Source organism: Schistocerca gregaria, chromosome 3 (genome assembly GCF_023897955.1).
Source record: "Schistocerca gregaria isolate iqSchGreg1 chromosome 3, iqSchGreg1.2, whole genome shotgun sequence".
Lineage (NCBI taxonomy): Eukaryota > Metazoa > Arthropoda > Insecta > Orthoptera > Acrididae > Schistocerca > Schistocerca gregaria.
This window is the reverse complement of record NC_064922.1, coordinates 694,767,043-694,789,182: the sequence shown is the minus strand read 5'-3', so window position 1 is coordinate 694,789,182 and position 22,140 is coordinate 694,767,043. Positions and strand designations below refer to the sequence as shown.

The window sequence follows — 22,140 nt, the reverse complement described above, 5'->3', positions numbered from 1 at the left end:
CAGGCGCTCCTGTCTGTGATGCAGCGTCAATGGTAACCGCAGCCATGGTCTCCGAGCTGTAAACGTCGTCGAACTGTTCGTGCAGATGGTTGCTGTCTTACAAATGTCCCCATCTGTTGACTCAGGGATCGAGACGTGGCTGCACGATCCGTTACAACCATGAGGATAAGATGCCTGTCATCTCGACTGCTAGTGATATGAGGCCGTTGGGATCCAGCACGAAGTTCCGTATTACCCTCCTGAACCCACCAATTCCATATTCTGCTAACAGTGATTGGATATCGACCAATTCGAAAAGAAATGTCGCGATACGATAAACCGCAATCGCGATAGGCTACAATCCGACCTTTATCAAAGTCGGAAACGTGATGGTACGCATTTCTTCTCCTTACACGAAGAATCACAACAACGTTTCACCAGGCAACGCCGGTCAACTGCTGTTTGTGTATGAGAAATCGGTTGGAAACATTGCTCATGTCAGCAAGTCGTATGTGTCGCCACCGGCGCCAACCGTGTGTCAATGCTCTGAGAAGCTCATCATTTGCATATCATAGCATCTCCTTCCTGTCGGTTAAATTTCGCGTCTGAAGCACATGATCTTCGTGGTGTTGCAATTTTAATGACCAGTAGTGTATATTCCTACTTAGAGGTTTCTCGGCGGCAGTATAATGGCAGTTGGTGTTGATCTACTACCTTCCAATGGCAGACACAAAATGAGTAGTGATGACGATCATGTTACAGTACTGATTATCTTTTCTTGTCATGGGTCCCCAGTAATAAAACTTTTAAAAACACGTCACTACCTCCTTTGATTGGTAAAATTACTTTATTTACAACTTACACAACTGCAATTACTTTTATATCGATTTGCAAGTGGAACATTTCTGAAAAATAAGTTCTACAGAACAATTTCGTTTAGTAGAAGCGGAAATACAAAACTACCAGACGGCGTATTAAATGTCATCGTCACATACTTCATAATCGGTAAATGTGTTCATAATAAAGTGACGGGAGAAAACACTGCAACACCAAAAAGTAATTAATGTAGAGCAATTAAATTCAGTGAATACATCTGTCTAGGCAACATATATACGTGACTGACATGCAAAGTCAGAGGTTGATATAAGCACGAGATAAGGCATTACAAATGTGAAATGATGGTACAATAATATCCGATGTAAACGCCGAAATATTGAATGCAAGCATGCATTCATTAAGTATTCCATTCAAACTATGGAACAGAAAACTGGGGATGTGGTAAATGACAATCAGTTTAGCTATAGGAAAAGTAAAGACACCAAGAAGCTAGACTGTAGAAAAATCAAAAGATTTTCGTAGGACTCGTCGACTGGAAAAAGAGTTCGACAATGTAAAACTGTGCAAGATGTTCGAAATTCTGAGAATAATGGGGAAATCTGAAGGGAGAGACGGATAATGTACAATATGTACAATAGCCAAGAGGAATAATAAGAATGGACGCCCAAGAACGAAGTTCTCGGATTAAAAAGGGTGTCTTTCACCCCTATTGTTCAATCTTTATAACGAAGAAGCAATGAAGGAAATAAAGAAAGGTTCAGAAGTGGCATTAAATTTCAAGGTGAAAGGGTATCAATGACACAGTTCAATGATGATATTCTTATCCATAGTGAAAATGAAGAAGAATTACAGATCTGCTGAATGGAATAAAAACGCTAACCAGTGAAGAATATGGGTTGAGAATAAATCGAAGAAAGACGAAAGTAATGAGAAGTAGCAGAAATGAGGACAGCGAGAAACCGAACATCAGGACTGATGGTCACGATGTAGATAAAATTAAGGAATTCTGTTACATAGGCCGCAAAATAACCAATGACGGGCGGAGCAAGGACATAAAAAGCTGACTAGCACTGGTAAAATGGGCATCCATGGCCAAGAGATGTCTACTAGTATCAAACACAGGCATTAATTTGAGAAAGAAATTTCTGGCGCTGTACGTCTGGAGCACAGGATTGTATGGCAGTCAAACATGGAATGTGAGAAAATCTGAGCCGGCCGCGGTGGTCTCGCGGTTCTAGGCGCGCACTCCGGAACCGTGCGACTGCTACGGTCGCAGGTTCAAATCCTGCCTCGGGCATGGATGTGTGTGATGTTCTTAGGTTAGTTAGGTTTAAGTAGTTCTAAGTTCTAGGGGACTAATGAGCACAGCAGTTGAGTCCCATAGTGCTCAGAGCCATTTGAAACATTTTTTTTTTCTTTTGAGAAAATCGGAACAGACAAGCGAAGCATTTGAAATGTGGTGCTACAGAAGATTGTTGGAAGTAGGTGGACTGATAAGGTAAGGAATGAAAAGGTTCTGTGGAGAATCGAAGAGGAAAGGAGTATGTGGAAAACACTGACAGGTAGAAGGGACCGGTTGAGAGGGCATCTGTTAAGACATTAGGGAATGACTTCTTTGGTACTAGAGGGAGGTGTACAGGGCAGAAACTATAGAGGAAGAGAGAGATTATAATACATCTAGTAAATACTTGAGGTCGTAGGTTGCAAATATTGCTCTGAGATGAAGTGGTTGACACAAGAGAGCAATTCAGAATACTGACGAATAAAGGAAGAAAAGAAGAAGCTCCTGTATTGGTTTGTTGTAGTCATCTGTGTCCAGTACAATGGTAGCGTTGCCTTTGTCTGCCTGTGCCACGACCAACTGAGGGTTCTTCATCAGCTCCAAGGTATCACGTCGTTCCTCCCTGCTTATGTTTGCTTTGTATGCCTTTACATCAGTCAGGACTCGTGCCGTTTCTTGTCGGATATTCTCTGCTTTAGCTTGTGGTAGATGACGTGGTCACGGTCAGTGATATTGTCGCTCCATTTTGTGGCTTGTTGAAAGGTTAACCTGTCGACCTTCTTCCAGTCTCCTATCTCCAGCTTTCTTGTCAGGAAGAGGTGCGGTTCACACAGTTTACTGTTGTTGTTGTTGATGTTGTCGAGTCTAATACGAATGTGCCGGATCCTCTTTCTCAGTAAAGCCTTATTCGCTTGTAAACAGATATTCTTAGCCTTGTTCGATTTTATACGGAACGTCAGCTGTAAGAGTCTTGGAGCTACATTGGTGTCACGACATCTTCTCAAGAAGGCAGAATCATTCAGCAGTTTACCTCTTCAGAATGAGATTTTCACTCTGCAACGGAGTGTGCGCTGATATGAAACTTCCTGGAAGATTAAAACTATATGCCGTGCCGGGCCGAGACTCGAAATCGGGACCTGTGCCATTCGCGGGCAAGTGCTCTATCGACTCAAACCCCGTCCTCACAACATTACTTCTGCCAGTACCTCGTCTCCTACCTTCCAAACTTTACAGAAGCTCTCCTGCGAACCTTGCAGAACTAGCACACCTGAAACAAAGGATATTGTGAGGGTGGGGCGTGAGTCGTGTTTGGGTAGCTCAGTTGGTAGAGAACTTGCCCGCGAAATGCAAAGGTCCCGAGTTCGAGTCTCGGTCCGGCACACAATTTTAATCTGACAGGAAGTTTCAGTTTACCTCTTTTTAGTCGCAGCGATTAAAGCTGCCTTATGTTTCTGTATACTTCCTGCCCACACAGGTTAGTTAAATTAAGCACAGGCTTCCGCGTCCTCCTCCCACCATCATCCACGCACAAGTTCCCCCTTCACACTTAAACCATGAAAGCCCACAAGATCAGCGATGACGGACACCTGAAGGCGAAACAATCACACCTTTCATCCGTTTCTGCAGCCATCGGTTGTGGCAAGAATATGACAGAGGAAACTATGACTATAAAGTATGAAGCCAATACCGAATACCAGAAAGAAGCACAGAACAGAGACCTATTACCATACGTACAAGGGGTCACTGAACGAGTGGGCAAAATTCTCCACCGAGTGAGCATGAAGCCAATCATTCGGAGCAAAAATAAAATAAAAAATGTTACAGGTCCAACAAAAGATGCTCTCGAGAAGCTAAACACCGCAGGAGTCTACGACATCGGTTGCGACTGTGGGCTGGGACGTGTAGGCGAGACGGGCGGCCGATATCACAAGCGCCGGCCGCGGTGATCTAGCGGTTCTAGGCGCTCAGTCCGGAACTGCTCGACTGCTACGGTCGCAGGTTCGAATCCTGCCTCGGGGATGGATGTGTATGATGACCTTAGGTTAGTTAGGTTTAAGTAGTTCTATATTCTAGGGGACTGATGACCGTAGATGAGAACTCCCATAGGGCTCAGAGCCATTTCAACCATTTGATATCACAAGAATTGTAGCTCATGAAAGATATATCCGTCAGGCACATGGCACAAGGGCCGCGATCGCGGAACACTGGGATGAATGCGATAAAGAGATACACTACTGGCCACTAAAATTGCTATAACACGAATATGATGTACTAGAGACGAAAAATTTAACCGACAGGAGGAAGACGCTGTGATATGCAAATTATTAGCTTTTCTGACCATTCACAAAAGGTTGGCGCCGGTGGCGACATCTACAACTTGCTGACATGTGGAATGTTTCCAACCGATTTCTCATACACAAACAGCAGTCGACCGGGGTTGCCTGTGAAACGTTGTTCTGATGCCTCGTGTAAGGAGGAGAAATGCATACCATCACCTTTCCGACTTCACTCGCGTCGGTCGAGATCCAATGACTGTTAGCTGAATATGGAATCGGTGGGTTGAGGAGAGTAATACGGAACGCCGTGCTGGATCCAAACTGCCTCGTATCACTAGCACTCGATATGACAGGCTTCTTCTCCGCATGTTTGTAACGGATCGTGCAGCCACGTCTCGATCCCTGAGTCAACAGATGGGGACGTTTGCAAGACAACAACCATCTTCAGGAACAGTTCGACGACTTTGCAGCAGCATGGACTATCAGCTCGGAGACCATGGCTGCGGTTACCCTTGATGCTGCATCACAGACAGGAGCCCCTGCGATTGTGTACTCGACGACGAACCTCGGTGCACGAATGGTAAAACGTAATTTTTTCAGATGAATCCACGTCCTGTTTACATAATCATAATGGTCGCATCCGTGCTTGGCGACATCGCTGTGAACACACATTGGTAGCGTGTATTCGTCAGCGCGATATTGGCGTATCACCCGGCGTGATAGTATGGGGTGCCATTGGTTGTTACACGTCTCGGTCACCTCTTGTTCGCATTGACGTCACTTGGCACAGTGGACGTTACATTTCAGATATGTTACGCCCCGTGGCTCCACCCTTCATTCGATCCCTGCGAAAACCTACATTTCAGCAGGATAATGCACGACCGCGTGTTGCAGGTCCTGTACGGGCCTTTCTGGATACAGAAAATGTTCGACTGCTGCCCTGGCCAGCACATTCTCCAGATCTCTTACCAATTGAAAACGTCTGGTTAATGGTGGTAGAGCAACTGGCTCGTCACAATACGCCAGTCACTACTCTTGATGAACTGTGGTATCGTGTTGAAGCTGCATGGGCAGCTGTACCTGTACACGCCATCCAAGCTCTGTTTGACTCAATGCTCAGGCGTATCAAGGCCGTTACTACGGCTAGAGGTGGTTGTTCTGGGTACTGATTTCTCAGGATCTATGCATCCAAATTGCGTGAAAAAGTAATCATATGTCAGTTCTAGTATAATATATTTGTCCAATGAATACCCGTTTATCATCTGCATTGCTTCTTGGTGCAGCAATTTTAATGGCCGGTAGTGTAATAATCCGTGAAGCCCGCTGACAGGTGGGAACAGCCATTTACACTGAGGAAGATAATTAAGGGAGGCGATAGGAACGGCCAAGCGACCCGCCAAGTTGAACAGAGAGCACGGCGTCGTGGCTGACAGCAATGACATAACTACGTTAGGACAGCGCGCGCAATGCAACTCCCACAGGCGCGCCGGAGACAGCGGTCGTCGTGCATATTCACCGAGCGCAGTGACGTCGCAGCCCGCACCTGCCATCTAGTAAACTCCACTGCGGCACAGCTACCGCCTGTTTCCAATTCGCCTGTTTTCACCAATGGCAAGGAATAATGTAAACACCAACCAGGCGCTTCTTTATGCGCCAGTGACGAACGTTAATATAAAGACCAATAAAGAACGCCTAACATCCCTCCTCCTATCCTGAAGTACACTACGAAATTACGTAGTTTCCTCCGCTACTATACAAAATCCGTCATTCAGCTCAGCACAAAGCCCTGATGGAGGACGTTTGCAATAGTGCCCTAAACGTCGAACAATTATATATACTGTCAATTCGATCAACGGCGCATAAGAATTATACTGATAGAGATATTCGCAAAGATTCGAAATGGACATCGACAATACTTAATCCGCTGCACCAACCACGAATGGGAACAGAAGTTGGGAGAGTAGTACTGACATACTCCTCGCAACCTTTCCCTGTCTGCTCCCCTCCCTCCACGCAATTTCTACTCACGCCATACCGCGACTTGCCGGATACAAACAGTACAAACAGACATAAACTGCTTAGGCGTTTCGATTTTATTCTGTAGGGTCGCTTGGGCTAAGTCCCTCCTCACACAGAGCAGCTGAATTGAGGCTCGTTGACGGCGAAAGTTAATAGCTGGTAGTTTGCGAATCATTTCCTGTATAGTTGAGTAGGACTCTGCACATGCCGCGGCTGTAGAGTAACACGCCAACAAATCGTTCACAACGTGTTGCTATCAAGTTATCAGCGTCTTAGAGTCCACAATACGAAGCGATGTGAGTTGCGTCACTTCCTCCACGAGAGCTCTGTATTGTTTCATTTAAAACATGGAGGATTAGATTTTGAACATCTTCTTTGTACGAGAGATACAAAAATATGTCATCTTATACGACTATTAATATTCTAGCTTACTGCACGACAGATTTGAGAAAAAGCATGCAGTGGGAAGAGAAGCACAAAGGACAGGTATGTAGTGCACTGTGTTTCATGTACCGTGCGGCAGTGAGATCAAATAGCAAGAAAGAGATAAATCAAACGGGTAGTTTTATTTTCTGTGACTAGCTTTTGATACCGTTCCTCACAAGCGACTTCTAATCAAGCTGCGGAGCTATGGGGTATCGTCTCAGTTGTGCGACTGGATTCGTGATTTCCTGTCAGGAAGGTCGCAGTTCGTAGTAATAGACGGCAAATCATCGAGTAAAACTGAAGTGATATCAGGTGTTCCCCAGGGAAGCGTCCTGGGACCTCTACTGTTCCTGATCTATACAAATGACCTGGGTGACAATCTGAGCAGTTCTCTTAGGTTGTTCGCAGATGATGCTCTAATTTACCGCCTAGTAAGGTCATCCGAAGACCAGTATCAGCTGCAAAGCGATTTAGAAAAGATTGCTGTATGGTGTGTCAGGTGGCAGTTGACTCTAAATAACGAAAGTGTGAGATGATCCACATGAGTTCCAAAAGAAATCCGTTGGAAATCGATTACTCGATAAATAGTACAATTCTCAAGGCTGTCAATTCAACTAAGTACCTGGGTGTTAACATTACGAACAACTTCAGTTGGAAGGACCACATAGATAATATTGTCGGGAAGGCGAGCCAAAGGTTGCGTTCCATTGGCAGGACACTTAGAAGATGCAACAAGTCCACGAAAGAGACAGCTTACACTACACTCGTTCGTTCTCTGTTAGAATAATGCTGCGCGGTGTGGGATCCTTACCAGGTGGGATTGACGGAGGACATCGAAAGGGTGCAAAAAAGGGCAGCTCGTTTTGTATTATCACGTTATAGGGGAGAGAGTGTGGCAGATATGATACACGAGTTGGGATGGAAGTCATTACAGCAGAGACGTATTTCGTCGCGGCGAGACCTTTTTACGAAATTTCAGTCACCAACTTTCTCTTGCGAATGCGAAAATATTTTGTTGAGCCCAACCTACATAGGTAGGAATGATCATCAAAATAAAATAAGAGAAATCAGAGCTCGAACAGAAAGGTTTAGGTGTTCGTTTTTCCCGCTCGCTGTTCGGGAGTGGAATAGTAGAGAGATAGTATGATTGTGGTTCGATGAACCCTCTGCCAAGCACTTAAATGTGAATTGCAGAGTAGTCATGTAGATGTAGCAGCGCCACTGTCACTCTCCAAAATTAAATTAGACTGTGGAAACGAACAGAGAGAACGACGGGAAAACAACAGAAAAGGCACAAATTTTCGTTAACTGTAAATATGTCAACTTACGAATGATTCTATAAAAAGCAGCTAATTTCGAATCTGTTTGTTGTAGCTCTTTCACTGGTGCAAACACCCCGCAGTGCATATTTCTTGGTTCAAATAGCTCTGAGCACTATGGGACTTAACTTCTGAGGTCGTCAGTGCCCTAGAACGTAGAACCACTTAAACCTAACTAACCAAAGTACATCACACACATCCATGCCCGAGGCAGGATTCGAACCTGCGACCGCAGTGGCCGCGCGGCTCCAGACTGTAGCGCCTAGAACCGCTCGGCCACTCCGGCCGGCATCATATTTCTCTGGAATCAGAATCTGTACTCAACGCTACGAATGTAAAAAAATTTAAAAAAATCGTCGTGTGGAACAGAAGACAGTACCCCTTCTCCTGCACGCTCGCACAGGGCAATTGCAGCTCGTCATTTCGGAGTTGGTGCCGTGTGCGGTACTGATTTGCGTGCCAGTAGGCAAACAGTTGTCAACTTAGGTCTTCAGTCCGTTCATTAACCTTCGAGTCGCATCCGCAACAACTTCGCAACGATAATCGCAAAGCGACGGTAAGGGAAGCAGTATGGACGTTGGCAGAAGAAAGCAGGCAGTATGGCTACTGTACAATAAAGCTATTATTACACTGAATCGGCAGAAATATAAATATTTTAAATTATTATTACTGACTTAAGGTTTGTGCATACAGTTGAAACTGTTCTCGCCACGCAGCAAATCTTTCTTTGTTAAGCTTTGAATGATAGAATTCGACCAATACAAACACAAAACAGTTTAAGAATGATATTTGTCTATATCATTTCTCTCCCGATCCCGTTTCGTTAGTAAAATCCTCACAACGCTTTTCAGCACATCTGAAACCACGCGGCGCTCTTTTTAATCTTATCATGGTTCTCGTTGCGAGAAGGCTACCATATTTCAAGGTGTTTCTTGACCTCTTCAAACAATTCCACATCGAAAATGGCTAAGTCAATGCCGCGCGGGATTAGCCGAGCAGACATGGACTGTGCGGCTGGTCCCGGCGGAGGTTCGAGTCCCCCCCTCGGGCATGGGTGTGTGTGTTTGTCCTTAGGATACTTTAGGTTAAGTAGCGTGTAAGCATAGAGACTGATGACCTTAGCAGTTAAGTCCCATAATATTTGAGACACATTTGAACATTTGCTACGTCAACGGAAGGCTGACGGCCGTTCTTGTTAGAGTTGTGAGCATGTGCTCACTGCTAATTTCTCCTACAAATACCGCTACTTTCTGGCGGTCGGTGACATCGTTCCGAAGCAGCAGTGGTCGGTGAGCTCAAGTGTCTCGCTGTGTCCTCGGTGTGATTTCGCCGTTTCATTGCAGTAATGTGCCGGACCGGGTGGCCGAGCTGTTCTAGGCGCTACAGTCTGGAACAGCTCGACCGCTACGGTCGCAGGTTCGAATCCTGCATCGTGCATGGATGTGTGTGATGTCCTTGGGTTAGTCAGGTTTAAGTAGTTCTAAGTTCAAGGGGACTGGTGACCTCAGATGTTAAGTCGCATAGTGCTCAGAGCCATTTGTTCCATTTTGCAGTAGTGTGCGTGACTCTGTTGTTTTGCGCGTGTTGCTAAAACGGGCAACAAAATAACGCTGCGAGCTCGCGATGTTAAATTGCTAGTGTGCGTTGAGCTTAATACTGTCTCCACACGTGACGAGGCAGCTAATATTGATGTGGAAATTCAAAATAAAAAGACAGTGCCTGTGTTGGTTGGCATGTGCTAATTAACGTGACTTTGCAATTGTTCAGGCAGATAAACTGCCGCATCAGGCACGAAGTTTTAATTTGTTACTTCTTTCCTATTAACTGTTTTCACAATGTGCTTTGCAGACCGTATTCTTATACACCATTGAATATTTCAGCAACATTATATCAGTATCCAGCACGCAGTTGAGGAGGTGTGACAAACTCAGAGACGCAGTGAACAACTGCCGCATTATGCAAGACGTTTAGGTTTATTATTTCTTTGTTACTAACTGTATTCGCAGCACACTTCACCGAACGGAATCCACGTATTACCCTTAATGAACCTACAAAATTATATATCTTTGCACAACACGTAGTTCAGGAAATATGCCGTCATAAACATTGAGCTGCGTGGAAACGAAACTGCAAGAGAACGGCCACGCACGTGTAAAACGCTCCTCCTAAATCCCTAAACGTCTTCAGTCAAATTTGGTACACGTACTACTCGCTATCTGGATAGAAATACTATTGGGGGTAACAAGAAGCAACTTCCTATTAGGATCGGGACAATAACAAGGAGAAAGAAGCGGATACGAGGAGATGGACAAACAGAGAGGGGGAAGGAGGGGATGGACACAGATAAGTGAGAGGAGGAAATGGACAGAGAGAGGGTGAGGGTGAGGTGAATAGAAGAGGGTCATATGGATAGACTGTGGGGAGAAGAGGAATTGGACAGAGAAAGGAATAGAGACAGGAAGGAGATTGGCAACGAGAAAGGGAGAGGATCTGATAGACAGAGGCGGCATGGAGAGAGGAAGAAGGAGCTTGACAAAGTAGAAAGAGGGGTGAGGAGAAGGAGATGGACAAAGAGAGGAGGAAGCAAGGATAGACGTGATGAGGAGGAGAAAAGGGGAAGATGAACTTAGATAGGAGAGGAGATGGACAGTGGGGACAGGAGTAGACTGAAAGAGGGGAAAGGACCAGATGGATAGAGAGAGGGGGAGGAGGACGTGATAGGAAGAGGTGATAGAAAAGGGGGAGGAGCAGATGGACAGGGAGAGGTAGGGTAGGAGGTCGACTAATAGAAAATTGAAATACGTAAATATATAGCCGGGCTACGCTGAGTACTCGGATAGTAAGTTTATAAACTTCACAAAATAGGACAAACTCACTCCTGAGTGATCCCAGACTTATATTTGTATAAAATAGAATGTTACAGAAATCATTTGCATTAATTTAATAAGGAAGTCTCTCAAACGTGCAAAAAACAAGACCGCTGTGGCGCTAGGCGCTTCATTTCGGAACCACGCGCCTGATACGGTCGCAGGCTCGAATCCTGCCTCGGGCATGGATGTGTGTGTCGTCCTTAGGTTAGTTAGGTTTAAGTTATTCTAAGTTCTAGGAGACTGATGACCTCATCAGTTTAGTCCCATAGAGCTCAGAGCCATTTGAACCATTTTGAACTTCTGAAGGACTTCATCTTTAGCAACTGAATGCTACTAAAAACTATGGTTTTTTACGAATCTTTAATATGCCGTTGCCTAAAAACGGCATAATTTCGTAAGTCGCGAGTTATAACATAAAGAACTAAATAAGACAATTGTTTAACTACCAGTATGGCGTTTCTCTTCAGTTTATTACAACAAATGGTAATAATAACGAAGCGTTTGCGAGAGATCCTCAATGTGCTGGGGATTAGAAATAGTACACATGCATAGAGTGTAACTTCACAGCGTCTTGCACTTTTGTTTAGTGAATAAAATACGAGTTTACCGAATATCAGAGCTGACTTGCGACAGGATTCAAGACTTCCTTGCAGACTGAACACGTCGCTCTTCACGGAACACAATCGACAGGTGATTTCGGGAGTATCCCAAGGAAGTGTGATAGGACCGTATATATACATAAATGATATAAAGCGTCGGGCGTTCTATGAGACTGTTAGCAGTTGATGCGGCTCTCTCTCTAAGAAAAAAGCAATACCAGAAGACAGTACCGAATTGCAGAATGTCCTGCAGACGACTGATGAGTAGTGCAAGCTCTGGCAGTTGACGCTGAACGTAAATAAATTTAACATATTCCTCATACGTAGGAAAAGATCTTCACCACTGTAGAACTACACTACTCATCATGAATCGCTGGAAACAGTTTATACCGTCAAATATCTACGAGTAACCATCCAGAACTACATTACGTGGAATAATCACATAAAAAAATAGTACGAAAAGCAGATGTCTGACAGATTCATAGAAAGGTTTTTAAGGAAATGTACCTCATCCGCGAATGAAGCGGCTTACAAGGAGTTTGTTGAACCGAGTCTTGAGTACTGTTCATCAGTATGGGATCCTTAGCAGGTAGGACTGATAGAGGAGATGCCGAAGATACAACGAACAGCGGTGGCTTTCGTCACGGGATAGCTTAGTCGGCGCGAGAGCGTTACAGCGATGCTCAACAAACTCCAGTGGGAGACGTTGCAAGAGAGGCGTTGTGCAGCGCGGAGATGTTTACTATTACAACTTCCATAGAGCTCTTTCCGGGTAAAGTAGCACAACATATTCGTTCCTCCCATATACAGGGTGTTACAAAAAGGTACGGCCAAACTTTCAGGAAACACTCCTCGCACACAAAGAAAGAAAATATGTTATGTGGACATGTGTCCGGAAACGCTTACTTTCCATGTTAGAGGTTATTTTATTACTTCTCTTCAAATCGTATTAATCATGGAATGGAAACACACGGGAACAGAACGTACCAGCGTGACTTCAAACACTTTGTTACAGGAAATGTTCAAAATGTCCTCCGTTAGCGAGGATACATGCATCCACACTCCGTCGCATGGAATCCCTGATGCGCTGATGCAGCCCTGGAGAATGGCGTATTGTATCACAGTCGTCCACAATACGAGCACGAAGAGTCTCTACATTTGGTACCGGGGTTACGTAGACAAGAGCTTTCAAATGCCCCCATAAATGAAAGTCAAGAGGGTTGAGGTCAGGAGAGCGTGGAGGCCATGGAATTGGCCCGCCTCTACCAATCCATCGGTCACCGAATCTGTTGTTGAGAAGCGTACGAACACTTCGACTGAAATGTGCAGGAGCTCCATCGTGCATGAACCACATGTTGTGTCGTACTTGTAAAGGCACATGTTCTAGCAGCACAGCGAGAGTATCCCGTATGAGATCATGATAACGTGCTCCATTGAGAGTAGGTGGAAGAACATGGGGCCCAATCAAGACATCACCAACAATGACTGCCAAAACGTTCACAGAAAATCTGTGTTGATGACGTGATTGCACAATTGCGTGCTGATTCTCGTCAGCCCACACATGTTGACTGTGAAAATTTACAATTCGATCACGTTGGAATGAAGCCTCATCCGTAAAGAGAACATTTGCACTGAAATGAGGATTGACACATTGTTGGATGAACCATTCGCAGAAGTGTACCCGTGAAGGCCAATCAGCTGCTGATAGTGCCTGCATACGCTGTACTTGGTACGGAAACAACTGGTTATCCCGTAGCACTCTCCATACAGTGACATGGTCAACGTTACATTGTACAGCAGCAACTTCTCTGACGCTGACATTAGGGTTATCGTCAACTGCATGAAGAATTGCCTCGTCCAGAGCAGGTGTCCTCGTCATTCTAGGTCTTTCCCAGTCGCGAGTCATAGGCTGGAACGTTCCGTGCTCCCAAAGACGTCTATCAATTGCTTCGAACGTCTTCCTGTCGGGACACCTTCGTTCTGGAAATCTGTCTCGATACAAATGTACCGAGTCACGGCTATTGCCCCGTGCTAATCCATACATCAAATGGGCATCTGTCAACACCGCATTTGTAAACATTGCACTGACTGCAAAACCACGTTCGTGATGAACACTAACTTGTTGATGCTACGTACTAATATGCTTGACGCTAGTACTGTAGAGCAATGAGTCGCACGTCAACACAAGCACCGAAGTCAACATCACCTTCCTGGCGGCTAATCGAGGAAGTACAGTACATAATGACGAAACTAAAATTAGCTCTAATATGGAAATTAAGCGTTTCCGGACACATGTCCACATAACATCTTTTCTTCATTTGTGTGTGAGGAATGTTTGCTGAAAGTTTGGCTGTAGCTTTTTGTAACACCCTTTATAACTTGCGAAATGACCACGACGACGAAACTGGAGAAAGTAGATCCAATACAAAGGCTTACCGACAGTCGTTCTTCCCACGCGCCACTCGGGAGTCTAACAGGGACGGGGGCACCAGTTAGTGGTACCAGAAGTACCCTCACCACACAGTGTTAGGAGGCTTGTAAAGTATGGTGCAGATGTGGACTATAAAACCCACCACATAAGAGCTTCAACTGAAAATGACAAATACAGTATGCCGACTCGCAAGTTCTGTTTGTAACGCTGAGAGTGTTCTAGCTTCTTGTTGGTTCTACTGGCGTGTTGCCGAAATATAGCAGTAATTTTTCTGTATGTTACGTGACAAAATAGCTCCTCAACGTGAAACATAAGGAAGTCACAAAACTGGTACAGCTTCACGTCAACGTTAGCTAACCAAAGGCGTTCTCGCAAGGAACGAGACAGCTAACGTTGACGTGGACGCAGACGGGACATCTGACCTCACGAAACGCAGCACTGTCAGCACACGACACGAGCTCTGCGCTCTCAGCGCTCTCCAGCGGCCATTGTCGATTTTATTTGGCTCGCAAACCATACAGTTTACGAAAACGGGCACGCGTAAAACAGCTGCGTTAACTCTGTTAGCTATTGTCAGAAGAGGAGCGCAGAAAATCGCAAAAAAGATTTTGGATTCGTAGATTGCTTGAACAGCGAGTTTCTGTTAGAGGATCACTGCAGTATGCTATATAGCGTTCTGATAAACATATCAGTAGAAATTAGTTAAGGAATAATTTCTACTGATATGTTTATCAGAGCGCGATTTTCTCCGCTCTTCTTCTGGCAGTAGCTAATTGAGTTAACGCAGGTGTTTTACGCGTGTCCATTTTCGTAAACTGTATGCACAAGGAAGACAGAAGGAAACTGCGCCTGGTTATAAATGGTAAAGCTGTCAGCCACGAGAATTCCCCAAAATATCTCGGTATTAAGCTAGATCGCAGCATGACTTTCAGACAACACCTAACTGATACTGCCCAAAAGTTAAAAACGAGAAATAATCTGATCAACAGACTGGCAGGCACCACTTGGTGTTGTGATGCAGCTACTCTACGAACTGCTGCACTGGCACTGGTGTATAGCGCTTCAGAATACTGTGCCCCAGTCTGGAGCAGAAGCCCGCACGCCAAAAAAGTGGATGTACAAATAAATGCCACTCTGAGAACCGTCACCGGCACTCTAGGGCCAGCCCAGTTGAGTGGCTTTCGGTGCTGGCAAACATCGCTCCTGCTTCCGTACCTTGAGAGAAACCAACCCAGGACATAGTAGAAAAAACTGAAGCAAACCCAAGGCTACGCATACATGCCGACATGGGAGACTCAAGTCCAGGAAACCTGTCGTCTGAAGTAGAACATTGGGCACAGAGGGTCTCGATGCTGAATGGAAGAATGCATGGCAGGGTCTGAGAAGAGGTGTCGTGGAAAACCATCACTAATCAATGACCCAACCAAAAGGGTAGAAGGCTTCAATCTCAACAGGAAACACTGGTCGGCTCTAAACAGGTTTCGCAAGGGAGTTGGACGATGCAGACAGCAAAAACCAAATGGGGCTATACACACGATTCGTGTTGTGACTGTGGCGAGTTACAAACAATGGACCATCTTCTGGTTTGTAACATTTATGGTTTCAGAGACAGCTCTCTGATGTCGCTCTATAATTTAACGAACAATGTCAGGAAATGGCTCCATAATCTTAATGTTACTCTGTAATTAATTGTCTTCAATTTATGTGATTTTTGTTCCATTTAATGTAATAATGTAGTTTCCCTGACATAATTGTAACGTAATAACTGACATAATTGGTTTCCACATTGTAAGTTCCAAACGTTTATTGTGATTTAAATTAATCTTATATGTTCTTTGTAAAATGTATCTGAAAGATCGAACGAGAAATAAATGATTCCTTAACTCAAATTTTCATCTCAGTGTCGGTTTTAAACGAACTATGGTTTAGGTATAGTCTCTAACGGCAGTTTGCGCATGCGTATTATCCACATTCTCGATGTTTCATTCACTACTAACACTTTGAAATAATATACTTCATTACATAGATTTGAAGATCGAGATTCATTTCGTAATTTCACTTGAATCGAAGAAGAGATTTTTCGAAGGTGCATACCATCACTGAAGAAGATATTTACCTTCAAGACACCAAATATGGGCCAGTCCATAAACCCAGAGATGGGGACATATATTTTACAGAAAGTTTCACAACAGCAAAAACCTACAGTGAGTAAAGTTACCTTCACACATACTGGGAGCTGGCGAAACATTCCAATTGTTGGCCTCTGCATCTGGAATTGCTGCAAACTTGTTAGTTATAACAGGTAACACCGACTTTTGAGATAATACTTGTAAATAAAAAAAAACGACGCAGAATAATGTATAGAGCAATACATTTAAAAATACCGGTGGGGCTGGACGTAAACTCGCTACCTTGTTCATCGCAGCTCAGTGGCCCACGACGCTATCAATTCTGCTTTCTTCATCGTTCTTGTCCTCTGCATTTGGTCTCGGCGGACATGACACCTGTTCAGGTTAAGCGTTGAACATATCACTTGTTTTACTAATTTTTATTTTGTTACAGAGCGTAGCCAGCCCTCTGACCGAAAACCCTCGGCTAGCGTGACGGCGTTAGAGCTTCAACACAGTTACCTGGCTACCGCACATGGCAAACACTGTTGTAAAGATCGTATCTATAAGTGTTATTATATGATATTTAGTATGGAAACTGTACCAGAGAGACATACTTTGATAAATGTTGTGCCGTAGCATTGAAAAGGTACACTTTCGTAGTATATAAGCTATAACACTAAAATTAACTACCCGATTCCTTTACCTACCGATATGTAATTTATTGACTTCTTATTATAACACATCATAGCTAAAACGACGCATTTTGTGGAAATCTTCCTTTTGTTGATGCTTCGAAACAGCTTATATTAATTGTACGTACTCGATGAAAAAAGAGACACACAGACACGTTGTTTAACGCCGTGCAATAAGGCGGCAGCTATGTTCTGCTGCCAACGTACAACGATGTCGCATCTCTTCGGCCACATTCCGCTTCATGAAGCAATATGCCAGATTCATTTCAGGCTCCGCAGAGTAGTGGTACGCGGAATTCCACACTTCGACGTCACCAGCTCCTCCTTCACGTACTTTTTCAAGTTCCCTGAGAGGAAGGCTGAAGGGCAGACGCAAATCGTGTGGCACTGTGTTCCGGACTGACGCAGCGGAAGAACACAGAGCGCTGCTGCAGACTGACTTGACTCACATACAGGCGACGCCACCTGCGCTGCCTTGCAATGGCACGCGTGGCAGGTGCCACGTTAATCGACACTGTTGGTACCCCTCCACACGCTACTGAAGGCTTGGTTGCATTCATCTTGATACTGCTAAAAATGACAAATCTTCTTTGTCCTTAAAACTGTAGATTGCGCTATAACCTTGCTGTTCTTTCCACTCATCGTACTCCGAGGACAGAATTCAATAATTTTATTGACAACGACAACAACTTACCGACACAGAACGTATAATACCAAACTGACGCCAGCGAGTCCTGTGACGTCATCTTCTAACTCTACACCTCCGCGCCTCTCCGCCACAGCCGACCCGTCATTTGAGCCTGTTGTCGGGAGTCGACTCACTCAGAAAAGCGAGCGAGAACACGAGCTAGCAAATATAACAGCGAACCCATGATATTCCCGCTACGTATTCAAACGTTTTGAAAGAAATTTCCACTGTTAAACTGTAAATTACTATTAACTTAATTCACACAATCATGATTTCGGCTTTATAGCAATTCTTGATTGCAGGTTGAAATGTCACAAAATGACCGACCTTACTAGATGATAGAAGCACTTCATATGTCAATATGACTGACTGGTTAGAAGCGAATATTGTTCTCTTTACACATATATTGATAAAGATATATCGTTTTTGAACACAACTGTGGATATACTTCAGTACTTAATATCGATTCAAACGAAGTCTAACTATTATGTAGACATGTACACATTTTGGAGGCGTTAACGAACCTGAAAGTACCAGAAAACGTGACGTTAGGGCGAAGTGCAATCTCTAATGGTGATTAATTGTTAAAATAAATTACTGAAATGACTGTTAAACAAACAAATCGCTATTAGCTCATAAAGGAAGCTGTACACTGCACTGCCCTGCAAATCTCTGGTTACACCTACCAGGAGGGAGACAGGCTAAGCAGCGAAGCTGAAGCTGTACACTCCAGTACGCATCAGTAAAAGAGAAAGAGGCGACAGGTATGAAGCGACCGCAGAGCCCAGTTCTCAGAATCGCCATACCCGCGGTTCCCGTTAGCACTGATGTAACAGCAGCGCCTTGATTTGTGACGCACGCAAACCGACCAATAGACGCATAAACGCTCCGTTTCTGATATCAAGAAAGAATAGGCTGACTGAAACGAAGACGTTTAATAAACTTTGGTCTGCAAAGTGGCTAGGGAGACACAACTCACTTGAGTGTCAAGTATTGTCCTAGTTAGTTCTAGCGTACGTGAAATGTAAACTTTTCGATCAAGTCCCCATGGAACTGTATCGCTTTTGGCACAAAGCACGAGTGATTGAAACACTACTTGAATGAGTACAGAGGGTGCAAGCTTAAGTCGCGTCGGGCAAATCGCTGGACGTACCTCGCTAACCAGATCCATGTCGAGAGAAGCCTCCTTGCGCCAGCGAAGCAGTCACCATCAGGTGTGAACCAGTGACCGTATCCAGTAGTACAGTTTGTCAGCGAGAGCACGTGACCACCGGGCCTGAGGCAGACACAGCAAGTAGTCTGCGATGCTCACGCGTGGCCTGCCGTGTATATACTGGCGGTTTTTGGCTCGCGGCGCGGCGTGCGACGTTCCGACTGCAGCTGCGAATAGACCAGCTGATGCAACGTAAACACTACTGGGAAATCGCCCACCACCCGACTTACCATAGCTGGCATGATTTTCCATGTGGGAAACCTAGAACTGTTTACTATAGGCCCAGTACTATTGAATTCTGGCTCTACTATTACACTGCTGGTCATTAAAATTGCTACACCACGAAGATGACTTGCTACAGACGCGAAATTTAACCGACAGGAAGGAGATGCTGTGATATGCAAATGATTAGCTTTTCAGAGCATTCACACACGGTTGGCGCCGGTGGTGACACGGACAACGTGCTGACACGAGGAAAGTTTCCAATCGGTTTCTCATACACAATCAGCAGCTGACAGGCGTTGTTGTGATGCCTCCTGTAAAGTGGAGAAATACGTACCGTCACGTTTCCGACTTTGATAAAGGTCGTATTGTAGCCTATCGCAATTGCGGTTTATCATATGGCGGCATTGCTGCTCGTGTTGGTCTAGACCCAATGACTGTTAGCAGAATATGGAATCGTTGGGTTCAGGATGGTAACACGGAACACCGTGCTGGATCTCAACGGCCTCCTATCACTAGCAATCGAGATGACAGGCATCTTAGCAACATGGCTGTAACGGATCTTGCAGCCACGTCTTGATCCCTAAGTCAACAGATGGGGACGTTTGCAAGACAACAACCATGTGCACGAACAGTTCGACGACGTTTGCAGCAGCATGGACTGTCAGCTCGGAGACCATGTCTGCCGTTACCCTTGACGCTGCATCACAGACAGGAGCGCCTGCGATGGTGTACTCAACGACGAACCTGGGTGCACGAATAGCAAAACGTAGTTTTTTCGGGTGAATCCAGGTTCTGTTTACAGCATCATGATGGTCGCATCCGTGTTCGGCGACATCGCGGTGGACGCACATTGGAAGTGTGTATTTGTCATCGCCATACTGGCGTATCACCCGGCGTGATGGTATGGTGTGCCATCGGTTGTTACAAGTCTCGGTCACCTCTTGTTCGCATTGACGGCACTTTGGGCACATTGAACGGTGGACGTTACATTACGGATGTGTTACGACCCGTGGCTCTACCCTTCATTTGATCACTGCCAAACCATACATTTCAGCAGGATAATGCACAACTGCATGTTGCAGGTCCCGCACGGGTATTTCTGGATACAGAAAATGTTCGACTACTGCCCTGGCCAGCACATTCTTCAGATCTCTCAGCAACTGGAAACGTCTGGTCAATGGTGGCCGGGCAGCTGGCTCGTCACAACACGCCAGTCACTAGTCTTGATGAACTGTGGTATCGTGTTTAAGCTGCATGGGCAGCTGTACCTGTACACGCCATCCAAGCTGTGTTTGACTCTATGCCCAGGCGTATCAACGCCGTTATTACGGCCAGAGGAGGTTGTTCTGTGTACTGATTTCTGAGGATCTATGCACCGAAATTGCGTGAAAATGTAATCACATGTCACTTGTAGTATAATATATTTGTCCAGTGAATACCCGTATATCATCTGCATTTCTTCTTGGTGTAGTAATTTTAATGGCCATTAGTGTACATTCAAAAAGATCTACATGGTTCGGTAGAAATAAAAATAAAGTTATAGCATGCTTATTAGGTATACGGGCTAGGACAAATGGGCTGCATAATCCCGTATAATTTTAAATTGAGCATTACCTATGACAAACATATTGTGACGTTTCGATGGCGACACATAGTTGCCTTGCTTACTCGACCTTATCTATGTTGACTTTCATCGTAAAATTAATAAATATTATAGAAATGGATGGGTATGTATGTCTGTATTTTCCACGTCTCTTACTAAATCACTGGAATTACTTAAATTACACTTGGAACTCGTCACCCTTGCTGTCAGACAACAATTGCTGAGGGGTTAAGAATCACCGTTCTATCCGCTACAGTCTTCAACCGCGCGACCGCTACGGCCGCAGTGTTCGAATCCTTCGTCGGGAATGGATGTGTGTGATGTCCTTAGGTTAGTTAGGTTTAAATAGTTCTAAGTTCTAGGGGACTGATGACCACAGGAGTTATGTCCTATAGGGCTCAGAGCCATTTAAGAATCATCTCTTTGTCATACTTTGGGAGATATGATGTCATAAACAATGAGATGCATGAAAAACTGCATCAGGCACTTCTTTGACACTAACTCTATTCGCAACATACATCGCTGACAGTGTCCACATATTCCACCGAATGTACCTACAAAAATATATCATTGTGTGACACACATTTCAAGAGGTACAATGCCACAAACACTGAAATAAGTAGAAAAAAGACCGCATCGTGCATTAAGTTTTAATACATTTATGCTTTTTATAAGACACTCAATCCTACTCCCGAGTCGATTAAAGAAATCCCTGACGCCTGGCAACGATTTTGATAGCTGTCAACCGCGAATGGCAAACGGCTGTAGGCGAAAAAGATAGGTGCCTATAGAGGTATGAAGAGACATTGTCGTATACAAGTTACATAATCCAGTTGTAGACACATGAAGCAACTGCGCCCAACGGACGGAAACTGTCCGCGATCATGTTTCTTAATGTGCTTACTAATACATTACTACCGGGAGGTTACGAGGTGCGTCGTTGAGTACACCATCGCAGGCGCTCCTGTCTGTGATGCAGAGTGAAGGGTAACCGCATCAATGGTCTTCGAGCTGACAGTCCATGCTGTTGCAAACGTCGTCGAACTGTTCGTGCAGATGGTTGTTGTCTTGCAAACGTCCCCATCTGTTGACTTAGGGATCGACCATGAAGTGATGACACTAATTTTCTTTGCAAGATGTGGCAACCCTACTGGCTTGCATAGGCACAATGTCTTTCACTGTGGTCTACAAGCTGCTTCTAGTCTAAGCGGCACATCGATGCAACTGCTTAGTCGTGAGTTCAGCTGTAATAAGTTAACAAGTGTTTGTGTCTCTCGTCACGGAAATGGAACTGCGTAATATTGCGCAACGGTATGCCATTTCTTTTTGCGTCAAATTGGATGAAAACGCTACGACAACTTACGGTAAGCTTTAGAAGGCTTTTGGAGAGGAGGTTTCGCCAAGAGCTGAAGTTGTTGATGGCATAAAATGTTTAGTGAAGGCAGAACGAATGTTGAAGACGAAGACTGCAGTGGACGACCGTGCATGCTAGTGTGCTTCTTTGATTCCAAGGGAATGGTTCATTAAGAGTGGGTGCCTCCTGGACAAACAGTTAACCAACATTACTGCA

General features: G+C 44.8%; 1 protein-coding gene across 1 annotated transcript in view; it reads right to left on the bottom strand.

The window, feature by feature from the left end:
* Positions 1–18,864, bottom strand: part of LOC126354788 (proton-coupled amino acid transporter-like protein pathetic) — a 79,659-nt gene extending 60,795 nt beyond the window's left edge. The window contains exon 1 of the mRNA XM_050004696.1: positions 18,683–18,864. Coding sequence (XP_049860653.1) covers positions 18,683–18,700 — 18 coding nt within the window. The 5' untranslated portion in view covers positions 18,701–18,864. The remainder of the gene's footprint in view (positions 1–18,682) is intronic.
* Positions 18,865–22,140: the final 3,276 nt, after the last annotated feature.